This window comes from Muntiacus reevesi, chromosome 3, assembly GCF_963930625.1.
Source record: "Muntiacus reevesi chromosome 3, mMunRee1.1, whole genome shotgun sequence".
NCBI lineage: Eukaryota > Metazoa > Chordata > Mammalia > Artiodactyla > Cervidae > Muntiacus > Muntiacus reevesi.
In genome coordinates this window covers 13,293,708-13,321,027 of record NC_089251.1, presented here as the reverse complement: position 1 = coordinate 13,321,027, position 27,320 = coordinate 13,293,708, and the positions used below count along the sequence as shown (strand labels likewise).

The following is a 27,320-nucleotide window of genomic DNA, read 5'->3' as shown; positions in this document are numbered from 1 at the left end:
AGCACAAATAAGTGGTACCTAATCCAGAACCAGACATCCTGAGAAGGATTCAAGAAAGAAACAGCCAGCTTGAGATCCAAAAATGTTGGGGCGTTGACCCCAAGGTGTGGGGAGAGGGTTTCCAGCCAGAGGAGCAGCACAGGTACAGGCCTGGAAAGTGAGTGATGCCATGTGGTCCAAGAAGCCTGTTCCTCAAGCAGGGGAGTGCCTTGGAGGATCCAGAACCTCGGTTTGGTGAGTGAACACAAGCTGATCAGACTGAGAAGGACTGACTTACAGTGACCAAACTTGCAGGATATCAGTGTACAAATAAGAATGAGAATGTTTTCCTTTAACACCATGATTCCTAACCTTTCTCTTTTCTAGAATCACAGTTCCACTAGGAATAACAAAATCTATGAACCCTCCCCCTAGAAAAGTGCCCACATATGCACACACACAAATATACATGTGTACACACACACATACACACCATTTTGCATATAGTTTTAAGGGGTTGATGGTTCCTGTAAATACCCTGGTCAAGAAACCTACTGTGTAATGTGAAAGAAACTGCCAGGTAGACCAGAAGGCCTGGGTTGGCTGATGAAGGTCTCCACTTCCCACAGGGAAGTTTATTCAGTAATTCAGTGAAATGGTTAGATGGCATCACCAACTCAATGGAGATGGGGTTGAGAAAACTCTGGGAGATAGTGAAGGACAGGGAAGCCTGGAGTGCTGCAGTCCATGGGGTCACAAAGAGTTGGACACAATTTAGCAGCTGAACAACAACAATTCAATGACAATAAGAAATTTACTTTGCAGTGCTGAAATAAGTACAAAGGGAATTGTCAGCTGATGTTGTGGCTGAATCCTGGAGCCAAGATACCCCTCACCCACTGGGTGCTCTTGGGGACCATGGCAAATGCTTGCACTCCAAGTCCCTGGCACTTTTCTCTACTGACTTCCATCTTCCATGAACAGAGTGTATTATGTGCATGCATGCATGCATGCTCAGCCATGTCCGACTCTTTGTGACCCCGTGGACTGTAGCCCACCAGTCTCCTCTGTTGATGGGATTTTCTAGCAAGAATACTGGAGTGGGTTGCCATTTCTTCCTCCAGGGGATGAGTGTACTGTGTAGAACACTAATTCTGCTGCATGTTAATAGGCTCCCCTGAAGTTTCTTGATGAAATCAAATAAGGAGATGCTGGGTTAAGTAGAACTCAACAGTTGTACTTACTGAAGGGCTTCTCGGGACCTGTAATATGCTGGTACACTCTGTAGTTGTCCTTCCAGACCCTTGGACTTCCCTGTTGGCTCAGACAGTAAAGTGTCTGCCTGCAATGCAGGAGACCTGGGTTTGATCCCTGGGTTGGAAAGATCCCCTGGAGAAGGAAATGGCAACCCACTCCAGTACTCTTGCCTGGAAAATTCCATGGATGGAGGAGCCTGGTAGGCTGCAGTCCTTGGGGTTGCAGAGTCAGACACGACTGAGCAACTTCACTAGTTCCAGACCCTTACTTCAATTGTAATGAAATACTCTTACTTATGTCATGAATTGCTTACCGTCTGTCTCTCCAGCTAGAGGCTAAGATCCCCGAGAGCAGGGACCCTGTCTTCTTGTCTCCACTTGTCCTAGTCAGAGTCCAGTCAGAAAACAAAGAATTTAACATTAAAAAAATTGATTAAGTAAGTATTGGAGAACTAAAAAAGCAAAAGCAAGACACTGGGGTATAAGAAAGTAGTTGCAAGAAGCAGCTACCACCTCAACACTGGGGGGCAGGGCAAGAGATTGGGTTGTTAGAATATAGGTTGCTGGAGGCATCCCCCACCAGGGGCTCTAATTCAGACCTCTGAGGAGGGGGCACTGCCCAGTGGGGTTTCTGGAGAGAAAGAGATGATGCCGATTCTAGGAGTGTGGGGAGAGCTGGAAATCTGATGTGAAAGGCCATTGCTGAGACACTGACCGGAACAGCAGGCAAAACAGGAAAGAGCATGTTCCCTTCCCCTCCATCTGCCTCACCGCACCTGACTGGGGACCAGCTGGCAAAGGAGAAGTGACCTCCATGGGGTCCCAGTCCCAGCATCGCCAAGCAGGGTGTGGAGAGGCAGGTTTGGAGCTGAGAGTCTGTAGCTTCATAACTGGCACCATCCACTGCTTTTTGTTGCTCAGCATCCAGACACACTTTACTCTGCTGCAAAGATAACACGTTTGTGCTTTTTTGTCTGAGAAGTTTCAACCACTCTTCCTATTCATACAAAGAGACTCCCACCTTCTCCTCTAAAAGAGGAGACCTGAAACCCAGTAGATATTGTGTCTGTCTTTGTCCTTTTGACAGTCCTGCCTAATCTACAGCCTATGCATCACTGCCAAGAATCTTTCTATAAAATATTAAGGAAAAAAGAGGAAAGAAATAAATTAGTTAATAAAAGCAAATACATAGATGAATAAGTGATATAGATACACATAAACATACAAGCAAGGAAGAAAAGCTATATTGTTGATACAGTCCTCTTTCCATAACTGGTCATGCATGCATACTAAGTCGACTCAGTCTTGTCCGATTCTTTGTGACCCTATGGACTGTAGCCTGCCAGGCTCCTCTGTCCATAAGATTCTCCAGGCAAGAATACTGAAGTGGGTTGCCATGCCTGCCTCCAGGGGATCTTCCCAACCCAGGGATCAAACCCGCATCTCTTACGTCTCAGGCATTGGCAAGCAGGTGAGATCTTTACCACTAGTGTCACCTGGGAAGCTCAACTGGTCATGAGGCTGTAGTTAATATTTACAAATTCCTTCTTCCATTATAAATTCCACATTCCATTTGCTTTCCGCCCGCATTTCAGTCGATCTGGTGTTCTAACTGGTAGGGCAACCCAAACCTTCATTCTTAAGGGTTCTGAATCCCTACTGGCCCTGCCTTTTTTGCTTGTTTAGTTGGCTGGTTTAGTTTTCACTCATTTTTACTACTGGCAGTGGAAGAACTAAGAATTGCCCTAGAGAACCCCCTGGGGTTCCATACTGCATCCCCTTCCCCCAGCTGTATAGCAGCAACCCAGGTCCCCCTGGCAGTCGAGATCCATCACTCCAGCCAGAAATGTATTCCCCTTCTTTGCCTGTTGTTTCAGTGGCATTAGGAGCAAAGCGGCCAGGTGGCTGTTCCCACTTCCAATTCAGTTGAACCATCGTTGTATCACTTGGTGAGGCCATTTCTTCTTGAGAACAAAAACCTTTGGATCAATAAGATTCAAAGTTACAGGAAAAAGTAGGCAAGAAAATCTCCTTAAAACCTGGCCTACTGATACAGCCCTGGCACCACACACAGACCCAGGCACATAGTAGGTGCTCATTAACTGTGTACGAAACAGATAAATCAAGGAATGAATGTGTACTGTCAGTCTCTACCAGGGAGATATAGGTATATCATTTCCCAAAACTGTTTGACTAATTGTAAAATTAGTTGGGAGATGGGGCAATAGGGAGAAATTCTCCAGAATCAGGGTTCTGGGGAATTCTGTTAGCATAATCTTTCTTCAGTTGTGATACAATACAACTGGTACACAGACTAGTGAAGGAGACAGACACAGAAGCATCTAATCACAGTAGAATGTGATGTGTGCCCTGCTGGAGGGGATGGTGGCGGGGGATGGGAGGGAGGAATTGATCACCTGGCCCAGATGGGTGGGTGTCAGTCAGGAAAAAGGTCCCAGAAGTGATGGGTCCTAAAGAACGAGTAGGAGTGTCATAAACAGGACTGTTGGGGAAGGGCATTCCAGGTCGAGGGAACAGCATGGGCAAAGACACAGAGGCATAAAAATGCGTGATGTGACTGGGAAACAGAAATTATGGTTCCCAGAGTCCTTTATCCTGGTGTAGAGTCTGTCTGCCAACATAGGAGGCTTGGGTTCGATCCCTGGGTTGGGAAGATTCCCCTGCAGGAGGAAATGGCAACCCACTCCGCTGTTCTTACCTGGAAAAATCCCATGGACAGAGGAGCCTGGCAGGCTACAGTCCATGGGGTCGCAAGAGTCAGGCATGAGTTAGCGACTGAACCACCGCCACCCGTGGGAAACCTAAAGAAGAACAGACAGGTGCAGCGGGGTTGGGAAGAGTGTTAAAGACAGAGAGAACAGCATGTGCGAAGGGTTAGAGATGGGGAGACCGATGCACATCGAAGAGGCTGCAGGTCCTTCAGGAGCGTGAGACACCAGTGTGTCAGGGGAAGATGAATAGGAGAGGAGGCCCAAGAGGGCAGGAGGGAAGATCATAGGGGTCTTTTCCTCTGGGGGCTTTTGGGATGCAGGGACGTTTAGGGTCAAGCAAAACAGTCATTGATGTATCCATTAGAAAGAGTTTTCTGGTTACATACAGAAAAGGGGCCAAAGGAGAGGAGAGAGGAGATCCTTCCAGCAAGATGGTAGAGAGGGGCATCTCCAGAGCCACGTCTCCAGGGTGGTGGGCTGGAGATATGGCTTCTGAGTTCTGGCCCCAGCTCCCTGGGTCACCTGCTGGCTGACTCTGGGCCAGTACCTTCCCTCTCTGAGCCCCTTTCTCTTCATCTGTAAAATGAGATGGTTGGGCTGGATAATTTCTAGGGTCCTTCCAACCTTAATGGTCTATGATGGAGGAGAAAGGTAGCCAAGGGGTATTTTGGTCCTGATATTATAGGATGGATCAGGTTTGGAGTATCCTGGAAACCACTAAGAGGGAGTCTCTGTTGGTGGCTACCTAGTCATTACCCTTAACTCACCTCACCCTGCCAGGGACTGCGGTGACCTTCTGCCCATCTTCCTCTTCTCCCCGGGGCGCTTTCTCCCTTGAGTCCAATCTGCCCCTTAAACAGTGCTTCCTGTTGGCATTCTGGGGGCACAGGACTGCTGGCCACATGGGCCTGCGATGCATGACTGAGGCCATCCCAGAGTAAACACAGTGGCCGGAGCCACTGCCATTATGAGGCACATGCCACCTGGGTGGGTCAGACCCGAGGACACTGTTTCCTAGGCGGTCACAGGCTGGGGGACCAGCAGAAGGGTGGCCTTCTGCTCTCCTCCAGGCAGCTCTGAACTGCCTTGCTCCTCCCCCGTCTTGGGCTGACTTCCCCATCACTGCTACACAGGCAGAGAGGAAACCCTGGACAGCTGAGCTGTCGACTGCTAGGCTGTGAGCACACGTGACAGATCCAGGTTTGCTAGACTTGGGTTTCTCAGTGCACATTTTTTTTTTCTTTTAATTTTTGACCACACCCCATGGCATGCGGGACCCTAGTTCCCTGACCAGGGATGGAACCTGCACCCCTCTGCATTGGAAGGTGGAATCTTTAAGCACTGGATTGCCAGGGAAGTCCCATGAGTGTGTCTTTCTTAACTGGAAAGGACGGTCCCAACTGCTGGATTGAGGTTAGAATTTAAATCCCTCCTCCCATTCATCCAAAAATCTTTGAGCGCTGTGGTGCACCAGGCTTTGGGGATCACGGCAGGCAAGAATTCTCTCCAACTGTGGCTCTCAAACCTTTAACCCTGGCTCGCTTCAGGAGTGATTTGCATCATGATCCAGAACGCACACAAACTCACACTCACATATGTATTCTTTGTACGTGAGATGCGCAGTGATGTTTTCTGTTCAGTTTTTTTTTAATGCTGGTTGCTATGCACTAAATTGATTTCACAACCTCCCTAAGAGTCAGGACCATTGTTCCAGGCACCCTTCCCTGACCAACCCCTCCCTCCACCCTGTCTGGATACGATGTCCCTCATCGGGCCCCCACAAGCCTTGCAGCACTCAGCGCACAACAGCAGAAGTATCTCTCTTTGCCTGGCTCCCCCACTGGACTAGGAGCTTCTTGAGGGTGGGGACCATGTATCATGTCTGATTCAGCACCATGTCCCCTGCGCCTCATACAGGTCCCACTAGTTGGAGGTGATTCGATGTTTGTAAAAGAAAAGCAGACAGGTGGGCAGAGGACCTGCCTACAAGTCGCTCAGATTCTTCAAAATATTATATGCATGGCTGATTCATGTCAATGTATGACAAAACCCACTGAAATGTTGTGAAGTAATTAGCCTCCAACTAATAAAAAAAATTAAAAAAAAAGATTATATGCAATTCAATTACCTGGCACATATAGACAAATTATTATTTTGAATAATAAAAATAAGTCATTACGGAGATTTCCCTGGTGGTCCAGTGGCTAAGGCTCCTCACTCCCAATGCAGGGGGCCCAGGTTTGATCCCTGGTCAGGGAACTAGATTCCACATGCCCTAACTAAGATCTGGAGCAGCCAAATACATAAACAAATATTTTAAAAAGCAGGCCATTATATTTTTCTGCACTGCCAAGTTTGAAAAGCGTAAAAGCTTAAGCGTTCAAGATCTCAAATCAGTGGCCCTCAGGCCTGAATTTTTGTTTGGCTGGCCCCATGCTTGAAATTGTACGGGTTTGAACACAACTACAGGAATTTTAGTTCCCTCACCAGGGACTGAACCCAAGCTTACGGCAGTGAAAGCGCCAAGTCCTAACTGCTGGACTGCCAGGGAATTCCCAGCATCTGGCATTAATGGCAACCCACTCCAGTACTCTTGCCTGGAAACTCCCATGGATGGAGGAGCATGGTAGGCTGCAGTCCATGGGGTCGCTAAGAGTCTGACATGACTGAACGACTTCACTTTCACGTTTCACTTTCTTGCATTGGAGAAGGAAATGGCAACCCACTCCAGTGTTCTGGCTGGAGAATCCCAGGGACGGAGCAGCCTAGTGGGCTGCTGGCTATGGGGTCGCACAGAGTCGGACACGACTTAGCAGTAGCAGCAGCAGCCATAACGCCCATAAACTTTTGAGCCCTACATCTCCTGGGAACTTCCCATGCATCCAATGTGCCGGGAATGGGTACGTCCTGAGATTAGGAATCTAGGTCAGGGAATGATGAATGATAGACCAGTGATGGTGAAGCTGAAACTCTAACCCACTCCTCTCTTCCTACAATTCCTTGGTCTTTTCACTCCATCCTGATGCTGCTTCTGTTGGAACCATAAAAGCATAAAAGACAGCAACTCAGTGTAGGCAATATTCCAATCAATGCAGCAGACATAAAGCAGAGACCGAGATAGGAGCTCCCTTCTGCAGGAGGCTTGAGAGCAGGAAGAGGTCAGAGAGATGGTGGAGAAATGCCCAGGGTCTGGATCCACGTCTCTGGTTTTCCTCTGGTCCTGGATCTACCACTGGCCAGCTGGGTGACCATGGGTAGCTTACTTCTTGTCTCCTCTTGGAGCTTCAGTTTCCTCATCTATAAAATGGGCATTTAGTAGTACTTAATCTGGAATTGGGGTTAGAAAAGATGGGGTTAAGTATGAAAGGTACTTAGCACCCAGTTCAAGACACATGTCCAGCGATTGGTAGTTGTGACTGATATCATTCTACTGATTACTGGCCCAGGCTGTGGGAGAGAGAAGAGAGTGTGCCCAGGGGTTTGCTAAGATTCCTCTAGGTGTTTAAGAGTAAAGAAGGCACTGGGGAGACATGTGATTGGATACTCTAGGTCTTTCTGCCTCCTTGAGGGGTTTTGCTTGGGAAATTAAATCCAGCTGAAACTCTGGGGTCTGCAGACTCTTGGTTATGTTGTTCAGCGCCCCAGTCTACCTTCTGCCCTCCTGTCTCTCCCCTCCCTGTGTTCCAGCCAAGCAGACTAGCTGCCCTCCACTGATCAACATGGCTCTGTTCTCACCTCGTCTGTTCCCCTAGCCGAAAATGCCCTTCCCCGTCTCCTCCTCCATCACAGTCCTCATCTCTGCATACTCAGCACACAGCAGAAGGCCATGAAGTCTTTGCCTGTGGCCCTGGAAGAATGGCACGCAGCTTCAGCTGTGCACCCACAGCTCAGGGCCACAACACTGGGCAGGAATGCAGGACATGGAGGTGCCTCGCCAGGCCCTCGCTTGGCACCTTTCCTGTTTATCTTCTCTGCTTTTCACGCCATCCCAAGGGAGAAATTTTTCCAGAGCCACAGTTTGCAATGAGATGATCAGGTCTCAAATAGGTTAATAACTTGCTCCCAGTTGCATAGCTGGTGACAGAGTCAAGAGTCTAATCCAACTCTACCCAAACCCTATCCTTTTCCTCTGCTTGCCAGCTTTGTGTCCTAGCTCATTCTTTTCTTTAATATTAGTTTATTTGGCTACGGCACTCGGGATCTTCGATCCTCGTTGTGGCATGTGGGATCTCTAGTTGTGGCATGTGGTACCTACTTTCCTGATCAGGGATCTAACCCGGGCCCCTTGCACCGGGAGCATGAAGTCTTAACCACTGGACCACCAGGGAAGTCCCCATCCCTAGCTTCTTCTTTACTCAACACCTCAGCTCCCAGACAGGACCGCATCTCATTCACAGGTGCTCCTACTCCAAGCACAGTTCCTGGCACCAGTGGGAGCTCAGCGATGCTCTAATTGAATGAAAAGGTCCATGTGATAGTCTGGAGACAAAACCACCACAGTTACCAAAGGAGATGCTACTTTTTTTTATAAAGGGTCCTTTGCAGACTGTGGGCAGACCCCCCACTGCACCCCGCCCCCCGGCATTCCTCTCTGGAAGGATGCGTCCCAGTCGTGCTGGCGCTGTGTACATGTGTCTCTTCATGGAGCCGTTGCCTGCCTCGACGTTACTAGCAGGAATCATTTGCAAAATAACTGCACCACTAAGCCTTCCTCCCTCCCTGCAATTAATGACACCCCATGCGCGTGTCTCAGATGAAAGGCACATTATTAATATTCAAAGGAAAAAAACCCTCGTAACCATTTTAACATATACAACTAACAATGAACTAAATTTGCTTTGTGGAAGACAGAGAGTGAGCATCCCAAATTAGTTTATGTGAAAGCTGAAATTCTTCCCCCGAAAGGTCTCAGTACCATCTTCAGAGAATATCCTGATCATCAGAAATGCCGTCAAGATTCCCGCCAACATTATCCCCTTTGTTGTCTGAAATGTCGAATCAAGCACATCTGGCAAATGTCCTAGAGCTCACAAATCTTTCAAACAGCGTATAATTCCCAACAGTTAAAGAGAGAACGCCACTGCTTAATCGTGCTGCTCTTCAAAATAGCACCAACTTTCCTTCAATCAGAAACAATGGCTTGGGCTTCTTAAAAATATTGCATACCAGCGATTATTTGCGGATAGAGCCCCTTTGCGTTTGAACCTGTGGGTTCCAGACGGAATTTAAAATCAAGATCACAAGCCTCGTTGGAATGTATGCTGCGTGAAACGGACAATGGGAAGAAGGGGTGTGAGTGGTGGTCCAGAGAGTGACCTCACATGGGTGATTCAGAGACTTTGGGAGGTGATGGCTGGCTCTACCCGAATGAGGATGGAGAGGATAAAGATTGGAGGGGGGTGACTCAGCTGGCCTTGACTGAGCGTTGACCCTGCACCAGACACTCAACTCCAGGAGAGGGGCATATTCGCATGAACCCTCTTTGACAAATGAGGAAAGTGAGGCTCCATGTGGCTAAAGAATTTCCCCAGGGAATTTGGCAGGAATTGGGATTCACACTTGGGCTCATCTGTCTTCAGAGCTTTGCCTCTTTCCGCTTTGCCTGACCAACTCCAAAACTCTCTGTCCTAAGCATGGAGCTCCCAAAGACTGGTGTTTATCTGCTCCTAACCTAACTTTTGGACTTCCCTGATAGCTCAGTTGGTAAAGAATTCGCTGGCAATACAGGAGACCCCAGTTCAATTCCTGGGTCTGGACAATCTGCTGGAGAAGGGATAGGTTACCCACTCCAGTATTCTTGGGCTTCCCTTGTGGCTCAGCTGGTAAAGAATCTGCCTGCAATCCGGGAGACCTGAGTTTAATCCCTGGGTTGGGAAGATCCCCTGGAGAAGGGAAAAGCTACCCATTCCAGTATTCTGGCCTGGAGAATTCCATGGACTGTATAGTCCATGGGGTTGCAAAGAGTCAGACACGACTGAGTGACTTTCACTTTCACTTTCACCCTAACTTTTAAAAAGCTGTGTAGTGAGCACCTGGAAGTGAAAGACCACTTGGTCTTCTAAAGTTTCTCCAGTTATTATTAACAGTTGAACACCAGAAACATCCCAGTGTCCAACAGGAGGGAATTCATTAAATAAAAAACAATATATCCTTAAAATAAAATAGAATGCAGCCATCAAAATGGCAGTGAAGGAATGGATGTATTGATATAAAAAGGTATCCGTAGTCCAGGTGAAAAGCAAAGTGATAATAATAACCATCAATGACTAAGTTCTTATGATGTTCCAAGCACTGGTTTGAGCACTTTCAATAATTGATTTTCTTTTACTTAACTCTCACAGTTGTGGAAAATTCTAAAAGAGATGGGAATACCAGACCACCTGACCTGCCTCTTGAGAAACCTATATGCAGGTCAGGAAGCAACAGTTAGAACTGGACATGGAACAGCAGACTGGTTCCAAATAGGAAAACGAGTACGTCAAGGTTGTATATTGTCACCCTGCTTATTTAACTTATATGCAGAGTACATCATGAGAAATGCTGGGCTGGAGGAAGCATAAGCTGGAATCAAGATTGCCGGGAGAAATATCAATAACCTCAGATATGCAGATGACACCACCCTTATGGCAGAAAGTGAACAGTAACTAAAAAGCCTCTTGATGAAAGTGAAAGAGGAGAGTGAAAAGGTTGGCTTAAAGCTCAACATTCAGAAAACTAAGATCATGGCATCTCGTCCCATCACTTCATGGGAAATAGATGGGGAAACAGTGTCAGACTTTATTTTGGGGGGCTCCAAAATCACTGCAGATGGTGATTGCAGCCATGAAATTAAAAGACACTTCCTCCTTGGAAGGAAAGTTATGACCAACCTAGATAGCATATTAAAAAGCAGAGATGTTACTTTGCCAACAAAGGTCCATCTAGTCAAGGCCATGGTTTTCCCAGTGGTCATGTATGGATGTGAGAGTTGGACTGTGAAGAAAGCTGAGTGCCAAAAAATTGATGCTTTTGAACTGTGGTGTTGGAGAAGACTCTTGAGAGTCCCTGGGACTGCAAGATCTAACCAGTCCATCCTAAAGGAGATCAGTCCTGGGTGTTCATTGGAAGGACTGATGCTGAAGCTGAAACCCCAATACTTTGGCCACTCATGCGAAGAGTTGACTCATTGGAAAAGACCCTGATGCTGGGAGGGATTGAGGGCAGGTGGAGAAGGGGACGACAGAGGATGAGATGGCTGGATGGCATCACTAACTCGATGGTCATGAGTTCGAGTAAACTCCGGGAGCAGGTGATGGACAGGGAGGCCTGGCCTACTGCGATTCATGGGGTCGCAGAGTCAGACACGACTGAGCGACTGAACTACACTGAACCCTCACAGTAACCCTGTAAAATAGTTGTCCTTATTATTTCCATTTTACAGATGATGCAACTGAAATGAGGTGAAATGCTTTGTTACTCAGGTAACAGGTGGCAGGGCTGGAATTTGAACCCAGGACTAGCTGACTCAAGGCTAAGGATGACCTTTGAGCTGGTTCTGAATGAGGAGCTGGAGTTTACTAGTGAAAGAGAGAACCGAGGGCCTTTCTGGTGGCCCAGAGATTTTAAAATATCCAAGGAGTGTAAGATGGTAGTAGTGGCTCTTTTCCGCTAGATAGTTCTCTGTCCACTTTATTGCTCAAAACCTGGCCAAAGAACTAGAGTCTCTCAATGCCACCAATAAACCAAGACTCTTCTCATCTTAAAGCCTCTGCCTCCACCAGATAGGTGAGAAAGCTGTGGGGGGGTACTCGACCCCACACAGCCTGTCTGCGGATGAACCCGCCTTCCCACCGCCAGCCTGGGCTGCTCCTGCAAACCCAGGCTGCCCACCCCCCCACACACCCTGCTTCCCGCCCCCGTGGTTTCTGCAAAATGGCTGAGTGAGTCTCCTTCCCCACCCCCTCCCGCTGTCATCTCTCCGCGAGACAAAAGGCAATTTACCCAAATGTTATAATCACCTGCAGGCTGGCATGCAGGGCCGTGCCTGCCTTATCTGCGGTATTGTTAGCAGCACCATAATGATGGCTTTGTGGAGGGATAATATCACCCTCGTAACTGCCAAATAAAATGCCCACGCGAGCCCCAGATCCCGGCATCTGCTTTCAGCTGAAGGGGTAGGAAGGGAATTCTGAGTTATCAGATGCCTTCACTGCGCCAGGGACTCACCACACCCTGGTCCTTTGAGGAATGCATCACTATCCAGGTTTGGCAGAGGGGGAAACTGAGGCTCAGGGAGTAAGTTACTTACTGATGGGTGCGGTTAGTAAAGGGAGGGGTCGGGATTTGAACCAGGTGTGCCTGATACCAGAGGCCACGCTCTGAACCAATATGAACTTCTCCAAGAGTCTGGCAAAGCTGTGGGCCTTCTCCCCCGAGAAAAACACTAGAACCTCCCCACCCCCACCCTCTAGATCGGGCCCCTGTGAGGGGACTCGCTCTGGGAATGACAGCCCGCTGCCCCTCCCGGACCTGCGGGAATTGCTCCCTGCCCTCCTCTCTGCCCACCGGGATTCCAAAGGCCCTGGAAATTCCCCTTCCAGCCGTTGTGCCCACAGGACTCTTGACAACAATACATCCCCCCCCTCCCCCCCGCCCGCCCGCAGCAGCCTCCTGGAAGCATCCAGAGGACACAGCTTCCCCTTCCGTGGCCGGAGTCCGCCCCGGGGCCAGCACCAGCCTGGTTTGTTTTGTCTCCTTTAATAGAAGTGGCTGCAAGGCCAGAGCCCAGGGGACAGGAGCCTCATCTCACTTCCTCAGCCCACGCGCTGGAGCCCTGGACAGTTGGCTGCAAGCCTTGCTCAACCTCAGGTCCAGGAGAGGCGTTGCAGGGCTGCGGGCCGGTCTGGGGAGCCTGCCAGATCTGGCCTCAGACCTGACTCTGCTGTCGGCCCGCTGTGCTGCCTTGAGCTAGTCACCTCACTTCTCTGAGCTCCCGGTTGCCTCATAGGAAAGATGGGGGTAGAACTAGGGCCTTCCTTCCAGGGTTGTGGTATTTATTGAGATGATGTGGGGGCCCGTGATGAGGAGCTTCATGTCTGCTGAAGATCGCAGTTGGGGTTTCTACCCCAGGGGCTGGTGCTGGTTGAGAAGCAGGGTCTCCTTAACCCCATGCCCCAAAGGGAGGAGCCGGAGTGACCTTGGCAAGGTGCCCTCTGGCCTCCTCCCACCTGCGTTTGATGCCAATTTCAAAACCGGGCTGGAGGCCTGAAGTCCCTAATCTCTCTGCTTGCTTTTGGTAATGTTTTGGATATGTTCCATCACCCTCATCATTTCTGATTCATCTGAAGCCTCAGACCGTCTAAGATCCCCTCAGACACGGGCCTTAACTGATCCCCTACAGATACGGGTCTCGCCTGGGGGCCAGCTAAATGTCTATCACGTCCCCCTAAGGCTCCATGCCAAGACAGGGTAGGGGAGTGGGGAGCAGATGCATAAGTAGTTGATCCCAGGACCCAGGATGGGCACTCTCTGGACAGAAGCCTAGAACTCAAGTGTTTAAAAGGTTGCAGTGAACCTCCCACCCCTCAAAATATAGGTCAGAAATTAAAATAACAGAAACTATAAAAATAAGTGTATGGAAGTCCAACATAATTCTATATTCTCCATGATGTTTATATTCATGTTTAATGTGGAATATCAGATACGAGATTCTTTCTGCAAAAAACTGGGAGTGCCCCTGTTTTGCTGGTGCCAGGAGCCAGAAGCAAAGTGTGCTGGGTGAGCAGAGAGCAAAGGGCAGGGGTGTCCCACGTGTAGTCAAGTTGATGTTCTAGAAAAGGTGGTGTTTGGCTAGGCTTTGAAGCTTGAGAGGTGGGTTTTGCTGCATGGAAGGGAAGGAAAAACATGAACAAACGCATGGAGAGATGCAGGGGCCCAGGTACTCAAGACAGAGTACCTGAGACCCGATACTGTGTTGGAGAGAGGAGTAGTCGAGGGGGACCTCCCTTAGGCAGTGATAGACAGAGTGGGCTTTGACGGGTGTGTAGGAGTGCGTCTGAGCTGGGCGTTCAAAGCAGAGGGACCCAGGGCGGGAGAGAGCCTTGAATGCCAGGTCAGGGAGCTGAGCTTCAACCCTTCAGACAGTGAGGAGTAAAGCTGTGGCAGTTGCACAAGGATTTTCCAGGAGCGTGTGTAGTGGCTGAAGGCTGCAGCTCAAGCGATAGACTTGGGTGTGAGCCTGTGACCCTCATTAGCAGAGTCAGCTTGGACATATAACCCCACCTCTCTGAGCCTCAAACCTTCCCCCTCTGAATCAGGATAAAAACACTGACTTTGCAAGATTGCCGTGAGTACTGAGTTCACGTCTGTTGCTGAGTTCAGTAAGTCCTTATCCTAACATTCCCCCTGGCCATCCCTGCTGTCCCAGCCTTAATTCCGCCCTCAGCATCTGCCACTTGGAGGACAGGCCCAACTGCCAGGCCTGTCCCCATCGGTCCATTGTCCACATGCAGCTGGAGAGCAGGGGTGGAAGGGAGCAGAGGGGCAGATTGAGGGCTGACCGGTGACCTTGGGCCCTGCCCTTGGCTTCCCAGCGCTGCCTGTGCACAGCGGCTGGCCATCACTAACATGTTTAGTAAACGCAGATGCCATTATGAGTGCTTGAAAAATAAAAGTGGGGCTCGGAAGCAAGAAGAATGGCAATATAAATGATGTTGTGACTTAGCGCCCTCCTCCGCTTAGTACGCATGTGCTCTGGAGTGAGTGGGAAGATGTGAGTTGATGGTCTCCTGTTCTAGGCACACCTGCCACACACGGGCTGATGCTAGTTTTTTTTTTTTAATGCTAGTATTTAAAGATGTGTATTTTTGTTCTTACTAATACAGCCCATAAACTCAGGCCAGCTACCCACCAGGACCACAACAGCAGGAGTAACTCCGTCCCAACAGTGTCAGAATCCCATGTGACGTCTTCGTGAGATGTCCTTCTCCAGGATGGGGCCTTCCTTGGAGATTCTCAAGGGTCATGATGACTGTGGGCACTTTTCCCCTTTACCCACCGACTATGTTGTGAGTGTGCTGTGTGTGCTAAGTCGCTTCAGTCGTGTCCGACTCTTTGTGACTCCATTGACTGTAGCCTGCGAGGCTTCTCTGTCCATAGGATTCTCCAGTCAAGAATACTGGAGTGGGTTGCCATTCGCTTCTCCAGGGATCTTCCTGACCCAGGGGTTGAACCCACGTCTCTTATGTCTCCAGCATTGGTAGGCCGGTTCTTTACCACTGGCGCCACCTTACCCACCAACTGGAGCAGCGGAAACACCACCTGAGCCGTCACCAACTATACACACAACAAAGCTGGTATGAGGATCACATGAGCTCAGGCACACAGAGTGCATGCGTGTGCCCGGCACACAGACGTGCTTCCCGATACCAGGCCACCATATCCATTGTCCAGATTCACTCTCCCCCCGAGTTACGGCCTGATCCAGCCCTAGGTCTGACCCTGGAGGTCTCATGCCAATGATTTCAACATAAACAGAACATATCCACACTCCCACATTAAATATCATTTTTTGCTGTTAAAACCCCAAAAGGATTTTGAAAACTTTGCTTGGTGAATTGGTTGACTGCAAGACTTTAACAATTGGCTGTGATTTCTTGAAAGCTTGTGTGCACGCACACTGGAGAATTCTTGAAAACTGAGGAAACCAAGCCCACAAATTGATTTCAAGTGTAATAACATTGTTTGGGTTTCTAAATTTAATCATTAATTCAGGCCTAATGCATTAATTATCACATTTATTAATTTCAGTGTCGCAGTTTCCCTTTTCAAGTTCCCGAGTCAGTCAAGTTCCCCATGTCTCTTACACTTGAATAGGCCTTGACGAGCCTGTGGGTGCCGGGCTCTGCCCCCCTATTCCCAGTGGGTGAAGCAGCCTGGCCTCACCCGCGCCCCACCCCCACCCCCAAGACCTCCACCCACCCATCCCAGAAGATGATCCTTTCCGGGGAAGCAAGAGCGGCCTGGGCCTCCCTTCCTGCCCAGTAGCAGGCTCTGCCTGGGCAGCGATCCCTCAGTCAATATTGGCCACGCCGTGGCCTTGGCCTCTGGCCACACCGCTGCCAGCCAAGTTCAAAGCCTCTTTCTTGTCGGGCACTGGTGATCGCCTTAATTGCGGTCACTGGCTCAGCGGCGGCCTAGCCCTGCCCTCCAGCTTCCAAAGCCCTGCGTTTGCGCAGAGGGTGTGGCTGCACTTTGGGGCTCTGGGTTCGGCTCCTGCACCCCTCCTCCGGCTGGGGTGCCAGGTGTGCCATGCGGCTCCCACCCCAGCCCGAAGCCACGGTTCACAAAACACATCTGAGCATGCACTGGCCTTGACCCCGGGGAAAGAGGGCAGTTCTCACGGCCCAGCTCCTGCCCCAGAGCCTGGCATGGCCTGGTGTTCTAGATGTGCACTGGGCTGTCACTGCAGGTAGGATGCACCCCCTCCCTCAATGTCTGACCACACACTGCAGACTCAGGTACTCAGACACCACCTGCCACGCACATGCCACGTGCCACACACAGGCTGAGGATCCCCGAAGGGGCGCACTCTCTTCTCGTCACCAGACATCTCAGACACAGGCACCTATACACTCAGCACATGCTGATGCATGCTTGAACACATTAACACTCACACTGGGGTAGATGCTCACACTTGTGAGGGAAGCACACCGCTTGTGCCAGCCTCAGTGAGGGTGACGCTCACACCAGCACGCTGAACCTTTCCCCTCCACGCTGGTAGAATGAAGTGGGGAAATGCTTTCACCACCACCTAAGCCTCCATGTCCTCGTCCTAACTGGGGACAACCCCGTTTACTCGCTGAGGAGGGGACAGGTGTGACCCTCTTCCCACAGAGCCCTGCACGTCCTGGGTGCTCAGCCACTGTGATCCTCATCCCCTTTCCTGAGGCTGGACACCTCGATTCATCCTGGTCTCTTCCCTTTCCCAATCCCCACCCGAGGCCCCTGCACACCAGGTGGGTGCTGCAGAGCGGTGGTGACCGCAAGTGCAGTTGGCCCAAAGGCGTGCCGAGAGCTAGCGACATCTGGCTTGTGGGTACCTGGTGACCGGAATCCACCCCTTTGCCTTCTCTGGGCCTGCCTGCCCCGGCCTGCCCCTCGCTTTGAACAGAATCATTAGTTGAGCTGCAGCTGTTGATCCTTATGATGCTGATCCTTGTGTAAAGACCTCCTCCTCCCCGATTCCTCCCTGCACCCCTTGTAGGGAACCAGAAGTCCCAGGGGTGCTGAGTTCCTTAAGAACGCTCCCTTGAAGGTACCCAGTTTGGGAATTAAGGACCCATCAAAATGATGATCCTAGCTCATACCTCCTGGGCGCCCACCTAGGGCTATTCAGCCCCGCCAGTCCCCACTCTGCCCTTTGCCCAGAAGTCTGGTGAAACCCCCTGTATGGACAAGCCCACTCATAAAGGGGCAGTGACTTGCCTAAGATCACCCAGCAGGCTAGCAACTGGGCTCACATAGGACCCAGAACTCCTTCCAGCCTATGCCATGCGATCTCAGGTGCCTGAAGTCCCACCTTGAGATGACAGTTTCTGGCCGTCTTTGGTTTGGGGGCATTTCCTGTAGGCAACATACTAAACACTTTTTGGAAATGATCTCCATTGACCGTTCCAGGCAGGCACCTCTGCAGACGAGGAAATGACACCCAGATGCGAGGCCACTTGCCCAAGATCTCCAAGCTAGTGGCTGCCGCGGTCCAAAGCTCATGCCCCTAACCCACGGTGCCACAGCGTCTCCCTGCCAGCCATCAGGGGAGCCAAGATGGCCTTGCATTTGCTGTTCGATCGCTTCTTCCCCTAGCCCTGCACCGACCTGCAGGCTACACGAATGCCGCCCTCGGTGACCTGGGCCGCACTCGGCGGCCTGTGCAGGCCTGCCCTCACTGTGAGGTCGGCCCCAGGCCAGTCAGGGCTTTGCGCTTCCTGAGCGTGGCTGGCGCCCAGGTATGAGCCCAGACAACCCATCCTCCCCGTGCGGTGGGGCTGCCCCGTCCATGGCCTTCAGACAGAGAAGGAAAAGGAGCCAGCGGTCTGAGCCCTGCACTTGGCATGTCTGCTTTGCCCGCTCAGCTCCGTTTGCTGAGGGTGGGGAAGAAATTCTTTCCCCTTTGTCTCAGTCCCACAGGGTGATTCTTACTTTTATGTCCTCAAATTTACATTTCTTTATTCATTCATTCACCCTGTATTTATTAAATACTTCTTAAGTGCTTGATCTGCATTGGATTCTGAAGACCAGAACTGAATTGATCATGGCTCCCCTTGGCTGGCGGGGGTGACCATGACCATCACCATGACCTCGACCTGGATCAGAGAAGTCAGAGAAAGTGACCTCTAGGCAGGGCCCGGGTGGCGGGGGAAGAGGGCTTGGAGGACACACGCTCTTCAGGGTCTGAAGTCAGGACCGTGTGAGGCCTGAAAGAAAGCCATGTTTATGCGGGCAGCCCCATTTCCTGACCATACCGTCCTTAATGCACTGTGGATTTCTATTTCTTTGACGGAAATTCTAGACTAGCACATTTATGTTACATTTGGTTCTTTGTGTTAAAAGCATTAATTTGTTAAGTGATTGTGTTTAAAATATATTACAATTGTTATTAGTCATGTTGAGATCTTCCTTCACTTTTACATCCAGAAAGGTCCAGAAATGGGACGTGCCCTGGGCCTCTCTCTCCCAAAAGGACGCGTGTCCCCCCTCCCCGGAAAGGTGTGTACAAAGGCATGGGGCACTGAGCACGTGCCTGTCGTCAACTGCGAGCAACAGGGTGGCTGCATTTCAGAGTGAGGCGGGCCGGGGAGGCTGGCTGGAAAGGTCTCAAAGTCCGGGTGAAGGAGTGGGGAGCCTTTGCAGGCAAGACTTCTCAAGGGGAGCCTTTGCAGGGAAGACTTCTCAGCACGGAATCCCGTGGTCGGATGTGGAGTCTCTCTTCCCAGCCCCTTTTCGTCTCTATAAGATGCCTCTTTCTCCTGGTGATGGGTGAGACTCATTGGGTCAGGCAGGGGAGGGGATGTGGGGAACAGCGGGGTCACTTCCAAAGTTTGAGAACCAGAATAAAGAAATCTTTGTGGCCCAAGAGGTGGAATGAATTGGGAGACTGGGATTGACATATATATATACACACTCTACTATGTATGTATGCAATGGGCTTCCCTGATGGCTCAGATGGTAAAGAATCTGCCTGCAATGCAGGAGACATGGTTTTGACCCCTGGGTTGGGAAGATCCCCTGGAGAAGGGAATGGCAACCCACTCCAGTATTCTTGCCTGGAGAATTCCATGGACAGAGGAGCCTGGCGGGCTACAGTCCATGGGGTCGCAAAGAATCAGACACGACTGGGAGACTGACAGACAGACTCACACACGTATATAGTAGATGACTGATTAGAACCCACTGCACGGCACAGGGAACTCTACCCAGAATTCTGTGGTCACCTAACTGGGAAGGAAATTCAAAAAGAAGAGATACATGTACATGCCTGGTTGATTCACTTTGCTGTCCAGCAGAAACTAACACACTATATACTCCAATTAAAAAAATGGGAGAAAAGGAAAGATATCTTTGTGCCCCAAGAGCAGACAGATTAAACCAGTAGAGTGCCTAGGTCAAGCCCTTGAGTCTCAACCCCCTTGTCCCCAGCGCTAGGCACACGACAGGCCACAGGATTGGGCTTTTTGATTCATTCATTCCTTCGTCCAACAGATGTGGGCTGAGCACTCTTGTGAGCCAGATACTGGTTTGACGATGCCACAGTGAATAAGGCCCTGGTTTCACTGGAACTCACAGTGTGGATGGGGAGACAGACAACATATAAATAAACAAGAAAATTGCAGCAAGAGCCGTACACCATGAAGGAGATAGAATGCAAGCCTCGAGATCGAGTGACTGGGAGTGAAGGTGGCTGGATCAGGAATCACTGAGAAGCAACATTTGAACTGAGACCTGGATGCCAGGAAATAGGTGTCAGGAATGTTTGTTGATAGCAATGTTTGTTGATAGCAATCAAAGACAAATCAGAAGGCAACAGACTGACTTGAGACTTCACCTGGCAAAGCATATATTGGTTGCCAACTGTATGCTGGGTGCAATGGTCAATAAGACATATACCTGCATTGGGTTTATGCCTAGTGGGAGGGGAAAATATGTAAGGAAATATGCCAATAAGCATAGACTCATACAGTTTTCTAATTGAATGAAAGATGCTTTGAATTCTTCACAATTTTCAGGTTTCATACATGATTTCATATAATCCCACACTAACCCTTCCCCACTAACCCCTGTATCGCACCTCCCCCCTTCCCTGTCTCCACTGGTAACCACTAGTTGGTTGTTCATATTTGTGTAGGCTCATAAATTGTGATGTGCAGGACCCAGGAAAGAGAAAAGGGTGTGAAGGACTTTATTCCAGATGGTTGGGTGTGTGAAAAGAGTTCCACTCCTCTTGGAAAATGCAATAATCGCAACTTTTACAGAGCATGCTGGATTTTCAGGCATTTTTTTAAAACAAGTGTTTTAGTTTAGAACAATTGCAGATATACAGAATTTACTGAAGCAACAGTACAGAGTGTTCCCACTATACCCCACATCCAGTTTCCCTATTACTAACATCTTACATTGTACTGTGCACATATCACAATTAATGAACTAACATTGACATATTGGAGGAGGAAATGGCAACCCACTGGAGTATTCTTGCCTGGAGAATCCCATGACAGAGGAGGCTGGCAGGCTACAGTTCATGCAGTTGCAAAGAGTAGGACACAACTCAGACACAACGAGTGACTGAGCACGTGTTGATATATTAGTAACAACATACTTCCTCCTTATTTCCTCCGTCTTTCCGTGATGCCTCTATTCTGTTCCAGGATCCCACTCATGATACCACATTACATTTAGTCGTCACATCACCTTAGGTTCCTCTTGACAGTGAGCGTCTCTCAGACTTTCCTTGTTTTTGATGACATTTTTGAGGAGTGTTTTTAAAATGCCCCGTGACTGGAATTTATCTGATGGGTTTCACATCATTCGACTCGGCTTATGGGTTTAGGGGAGGAGGTAAATGCCGTTGTCATCAAATCAAGGCTACACACTATCCACACAACTTATCACTGCTGACACTGACCTTGATCACTTGGATGAGTTGTGTTTGTCAGGTTTCTTCACTGAAAAGTTACTCCTTTTTTTCTCCCACCCCCTTCCTATACTGTCCTTTTTAGGAGGAAGTCACTATTTAGGAAGTCCTTTTTAGGAGACAGCCCACATCTAGGGAATAAGTCATGCCCAGGGGCATGACTCAAGGGCAGAATATCCACCTAAATTATTTGGAAGTCTTCTGCACAGGAGATTTGCCTATTCACCAAATGTTATGCATTTTTACCAATATTTTTATGCTGGGTCTTCTTACTTTTTACAAATTCAAGAACCCTATTGGTGTTTCTGGAAACCTAGGAATATCTTTGGAGAAGGCAATGGCACCCCACTTCAGTACTCTTGCCTGGAAAATTCCATGGATGGAGGAGCCTGGTAGGCTGCAATCCATGGGATCGCTAAGAGTCGGACACAACTGAGCAACTTCCCTTTCACTTTTCACTTTCATGCACTGGAGAAGGAAATGACAACCCACTCCAGTGTTCTTGCCTGGAGAATCCCAGGGACGGAGGAGCCTGGTGGGGTCGCACAGAGTCGGACACAACTGAAGCGACTTAGCAGCAGCAGCAGGAATATCTTACTTCAATTACTAAGATGCATGAAATTATGAAAGCATTAAATTAAAGGGTAGGAAAAACGCCAATGATTATTTTTGTTTTTTCTATTGTGGATACATATTAACAAAAGATTTGGGAAATATCCAAAACAGAAGAACCTCTCTAGCCCTACTCCTAGGAGCTGACCATTATTCCCATTCAATTTATTATTTTTAATTTTTCCTCTGTGTATAATTTGTACACAGATTATACTATGTAATTTTGTTTCTTAACCTCCTCCCACCTTTTTCTTTTTGCTTCTTATCATATCAAAAACATTTCTCCTACATTGCTATATGGACTTCATAATCATATTTTTTTCAGTAGCTGCTAAATATCCCCTCATGTGGCTCTTGGTGTCCCCTACCACCACCAAACTATAGCTGTATGTCTGGCATATAGTCAGTGTTTAGAAATTACTTGTTAAATGAATGAATGTACAACAAAGTAATCATCCTCTTGTTTTAGAAGCGTGGGTTATTTCAGTTTTCTTGATTCTAAATAGTACTGGGACAAATAGATTATTCCCTTAGGATAACATCCCAGAGTGGAATTACTGGGCCAGTGCGGGCCAAAACTTTTCAAGATAAACGCACCAAACCAGAAATCTCCCTCTCCTTCCTCTGAACCACCAGCAATTGTGCCGAGGGTAATAATTTACAATTGATTAAAGAGTTTGTGGGGTGTTTTTTCCCCATCTTTCTTTCCCCTCCTCTCCCCCTTTCCTCCTACCAAAAAAAAAAGGGGGGGGGGCGGAAATTATCCAAGAAGGTGAAGATGTTCTCAGACAATCATATTAACATATTCCAACAATCGCAATTTGCAAAATAGTAATCACAACTCCCGGGATCGGGGAGGCATTAATCAAAGCTGCAGGTTTAATTCCATTTTAAATATTGATGAAATGTGCTTCGGCAGCGTCACCCTGGTGTGGCAGGGCCAGGGGAGCCGCCTCGAGGCGCCAGGGAGGTGGAGGGAGGGTTGGGGAGCAGCTGCTGGGAGGAGAGGCTTCTGTGATTCAAATTGGTGGCTGAGCGGCCAGGTAGAGAGTGAAAGGGTAGTGAAGAGGGCTGTTAAGTCCATTGCCGTCAATGTGTAACGATCGGGGAGGGGCTGGAGGACTGGTTCAGCACAATAAACCCCGTTGGTCTGGTTTCAGGGTTACCGCTGAAGAGGTTGCAGCTGCACTGATTCGAATAGCCTGGAGACTTCAGAACTGTAATTATCAACCAGGCTGCTTGCGGTGTGGCAAAAGTGGGCTTCACCAGCGCTTAACTCCTTGTGTGCCGCGCTCTCTGCGCCCCCACCCCCGGGGGGTTGGCAGCCACGCGCAGATTCCCCAGCAGCCTCCCCAGGGGAAACTGAGACCCGCTGGCTGTCGAGGGCAGTCTTCCCAGGCCAGAGCTTGCAGGCGGCGAGCCTTTGTCCTGAGGCCACAGACAGAGATCTAGTGGGAGTGGGGAACAGAGGAGGCTTGCTCCATGGGGGCGGCCTCGCCTTCTGGCACCTTCAGGCCTGCCCTGGGGTGGAAAGTCAGGCTTCAGGGTCTGATGAGTCTTGGCTTAAATTCCACTGGCTGTGGATACAAGGCAAGGCTTGTCCTCTTTATAAAATGGGGCAATCTCCCCTAGCTAAGTTGCTTTAGTCGTCTCCGACTCTTTGCAAGTCTATAGACTGTAGCCCATCAGGCTCTTCTGTCCATGAGATTTTCCACGCAAGAATACTGGAGTGGGTTGCCATGCTTTCTTCCAGGGGTTCTTCCCTACCCAGGGGTCTAACCCATGTCTCTTAGGTCTCCCGCATTGGCAGGCTGGTTTTTTACCACTAGCGCCACCTGGGAAGCCTCCTACCCTACTGGGGTCTCACAAAAGACTCAATGAGACCCGGCATTTGTAAAGCTTGGAGCACACAGTAAGCTGATTAAAAAGTCTTGTCTCCCTGGGTCCTGGACCAGAAGAGGAAGGGGGTTCCCGGCAGGAGGCTGTAGTATGGAGGGCAGGATTTCTGCAGGATTTCCCACGTTTTAGCTCTCAAGGAGTGTCTTTTACCTCCAGCTTCTGCCATTCATCACCCAAGTGTTGCTCAGTCGTGTCCGACTCTTTGCCACCCCATGGACCATAACCCATCAGGCTCCTCTGTCCATGGGATTCTCGCCCAAGGAGGATGAGTAATTCCATCCTCCCATCTCTTAGGTGGGAAGCACTGAGCTAGACACAGGGTGAGGACAGGAGGCAAGACAGAAAGTCAGGGATTGGGGCCAGTCCTCTTTGTCCCCAGGAAGCAGGCAGGAACATGGGAGGGACCATTGGCAGGCAATGCGGTGCTGGGGAAAAAAAAACAAACACGGGCTTTGCTGAGAGTCCTGGTGAATGGAGTTATGTGCACGACTCCATGACCCTCCTCCTGGAATACAGCCCCAGAGAAAGTCTCCACGGACCCACCAAGGGAAGTGCCCAAGAACACAGCATCTGCCCCAGCATCATTCCTGGTCTGAGGGGTGGAGGCATCCTTCGTGCCCACCCAGGGAGGATGAGTAGCCAGAAGCCCACCATGGAATATCAGGCAGCGGTCAGGAGCAAAGAACGAGATGTCCACATCGCAACGAGAACAGATCTTGAAAATGTCGTGTTGAGTGAAAAAAAAAAAAAGTGAGACACAATGAAACTCACCGCACAATGCCATTTGTGTAAATTGAAACCACATTCGCACACAAAACAGCAGGATATATTTTACAGAGTTACGTGCATTTTTAGGGGTACATATCCCACCATCGGAGTGGGTCTCTAGCCGTGGTGAGAGGAGGGGCTGGGTGTGGGTTTAGAGGATAAAGGGGAAAAATGAAAATAGAGTCAGTCTGCAGAGGGGCCTGGCACAGAGAGATGCTGGTGGTGTACTAAGGTCCCTCCTCCACTTTCTCTCTCTCTCTTTCTCAGGTTTCAAAACAGCACAGACCTTGTATGCAGATAAGTTCCCGGGGCTCAAGTTCTAGGCTCTCCCACGTGCTTACCCCATGACTGTGGACAGACGACTGGTCCTCCGAGCCTGTTGGTTTGTCCACAGAAAGGCATGATCCCGAGGATTGAGTTGAGGGAGATAAACACGTGTGGGCCTGCAGGGCCCCCAACTTCTCCTGTCCACTCCCCACCGAAAGGACCCGAGCAAAGAGAAAGTGTCGGCCCTCTGGAGGAACCATGGATTCTCTGAAGGGTCCAGAATGAAAAACCCAGAGAATAAGGCCTGGACCAGCTGTCGCAGGGGTGCCCTAAGTGGATATCACACTGGGCAGGGGCCCAGCTCAGAACAGCCCGACGATGCGCGCCTGCCTCCATCTGGTCAGCAACGTCCACCTCTGACACCACCCCAGTCCTGAAACCCTGCCTGGGGGGCTCCCAGGGTGAGGCATGACCGGCTCCCCCTCCTCCCTTACAGATGGCGACGAGCACGAGTGGATCGTCCGGACGTGTCGGAAGGGCTGGGATGAGACCGTGGGTCCCAAGGCCAAGTCGTGAGTGCTGTCGCCTCTTCCATCACAGGCTTCCTTCTGCGCGCCCAGCCCTGGCTAGCTCGGGGTGGGGGGGGCGGGCAGGCTATAGTTCTAGGACCTGACTTTTGACTCTAAGAATAAAGGTTTTCTGCATTCAGTGGCCCTGATTTCCTTAGACTATTCCTTGGGACGGGACCCTCATTCCACTTGTGTCAGAGTCACCTCAGCAAAATTGTGAACTAGCGATGCTCAGCCCCACCCTAGTACCTGCTAATCAGAATCGCTGAGACTGGGGCCCAGCAATTTGCATTCTCAGCTATTTCTTACATGTATGGAAGTTTGAGAGTCATTGCCTTATAATGACAGATACATGTAATCGAATGAGCAATTCATAGGTGCAGGCAGAATGGGTATGTTACCTCAGCTCCTCCTAATAGCCTTATTTGTACAAGAGAGCTTAACGTCACCTTTACAGAGGGGGAATCTGAGGTTCAGGGAGATCTGACCTGCCTTCGGTCATACAGCATTTGAATCTGAGTCCCTCTGCAGATAAAGCCCAGCTTTATTACTTTTTTTTTTAGCCACAAGAAGCCTGCCTGATCAATCTTGATTTCATAGAGCAGTAGGACAGGATGACTGTGCCCAGGTTCACAGCTGGTATCTTGTAAGTGCAGAAATGGTTGCCCACAATAGCTGCTCCCTCTCTGAAGCTTCCCTCACTGGGTCTCATACCCTAAGCACAGAATCAGTACGGTGCCCCAGAAAGAATCCAGTGTTGGCATCGTGCACACCTGGGTTTGGATCCCAGCTCAATCACAGGTTATCAATCACAGGTATCATACAACCTTGGGCAAGTCACTTCACATCTCTGAGTTTCAGATTCCTCATCTGTAAAATGGGTATGATGATGCTTAAACCCACAGGGTAGCCGTGTGGATTGAATGAAACAATACAAGGAGCTGGCACTTAGCAGGAATTCGGTATGTGCTTGCTTTCAAAAACTAATTTGTTAGCTGTACGTACGGAGTAATTATTCTTCAGAATCACCCCCAGGGATCTTATGTGTCAGCTGAAAACCAGCAGAGGAAGTGGTAACATGTTCCAGGGCTATCCTTGGGCCACAGGCATCCTGGATCTTTGCCTAGCTTTCCCACCTTAGAGGTTGCTGGCTCCTGCACCTCTGTGCCTTGCCCCCTGGCTCACCAGGGGCTGACCAGGAGAGGGGAGTCAGGCCTAGGAGGGCTCTGCCAAGGTCTACAGGGACAAGAACCTAGCTGTTTGAATTGGGGACCCATGAGTGGCATGCTGGTGCAGAGCCGGGGGTCAAGGGAGGTCTAGGCATGTTCAACTAAGCCATGGAGGAGTGGGGGGGACGGGGAGAGATCAATCACCTTTCCCCTCCAAGGCGACAGTCACCTCAGGAGATAGGATGGATGGCCACCAGGGGATTCCAAAGTGTGTTTTGAAAATAGAAAGTACTTTCATGTAAAGAAAGACACACAAACTTAAACTATGTTCAAAGATACACATATATCTAAATCAACATTTGATAAATGGATTGGAGGAGTGGAGAGGGAGGGAAGGGGTGGGGTCAGGGGTGGAGCATGCAACAGCTAAACAGAGGGGCCCTGCAGGGGCGAGGACCACGGCCACCCGGAGCCGAGGCTTCTGAGTGACTGTTCCAGGCCACGAGGTGGGGGTGGGGCAAGGGCGGGCGGCCTGCTGGGCAGAGCCAGTCCACTCCCTTCCTGGTAAGCCTGGGCTTCCACAAACGGTTCTGCCATTAAAAGAAAATTCGGCAACCAGCAGCAGGATGCCTGCTCCCCAGATTACACGGTGGCTCTGGAACCCGACCAGGCCAGTTGTCACCCCCGTCTCCAGTCCGTATTCCCTACACTCCACCCTATTTCCCAGTCAGGCTCCTCTAGGCTTCCGTCTCTGGCCTCCCAGCGTCTCCTCTTGTGAACTTACTCCGTGAACTTCTCATCTAAGGATACAGCTCAAGTGCCCCCCTCCCCGAGTCCAGACAGCACATGGGGAGGGATCCGTCTGTCTACAGCATTTGCCTGACTGAGGGCTTTTCCTGGGC

At 49.8% G+C, this 27,320-nt stretch overlaps 1 protein-coding gene across 1 annotated transcript in view; it reads left to right on the top strand.

Moving 5' to 3' along the window:
• Positions 1-25,256, top strand: part of MORN5 (MORN repeat containing 5) — a 34,782-nt gene extending 9,526 nt beyond the window's left edge. Inside the window, exon 5 of the mRNA XM_065927181.1 lies at positions 25,177-25,256. Within this exon, the coding sequence (XP_065783253.1) occupies positions 25,177-25,256 (80 nt within the window). The remainder of the gene's footprint in view (positions 1-25,176) is intronic.
• Positions 25,257-27,320: the final 2,064 nt, after the last annotated feature.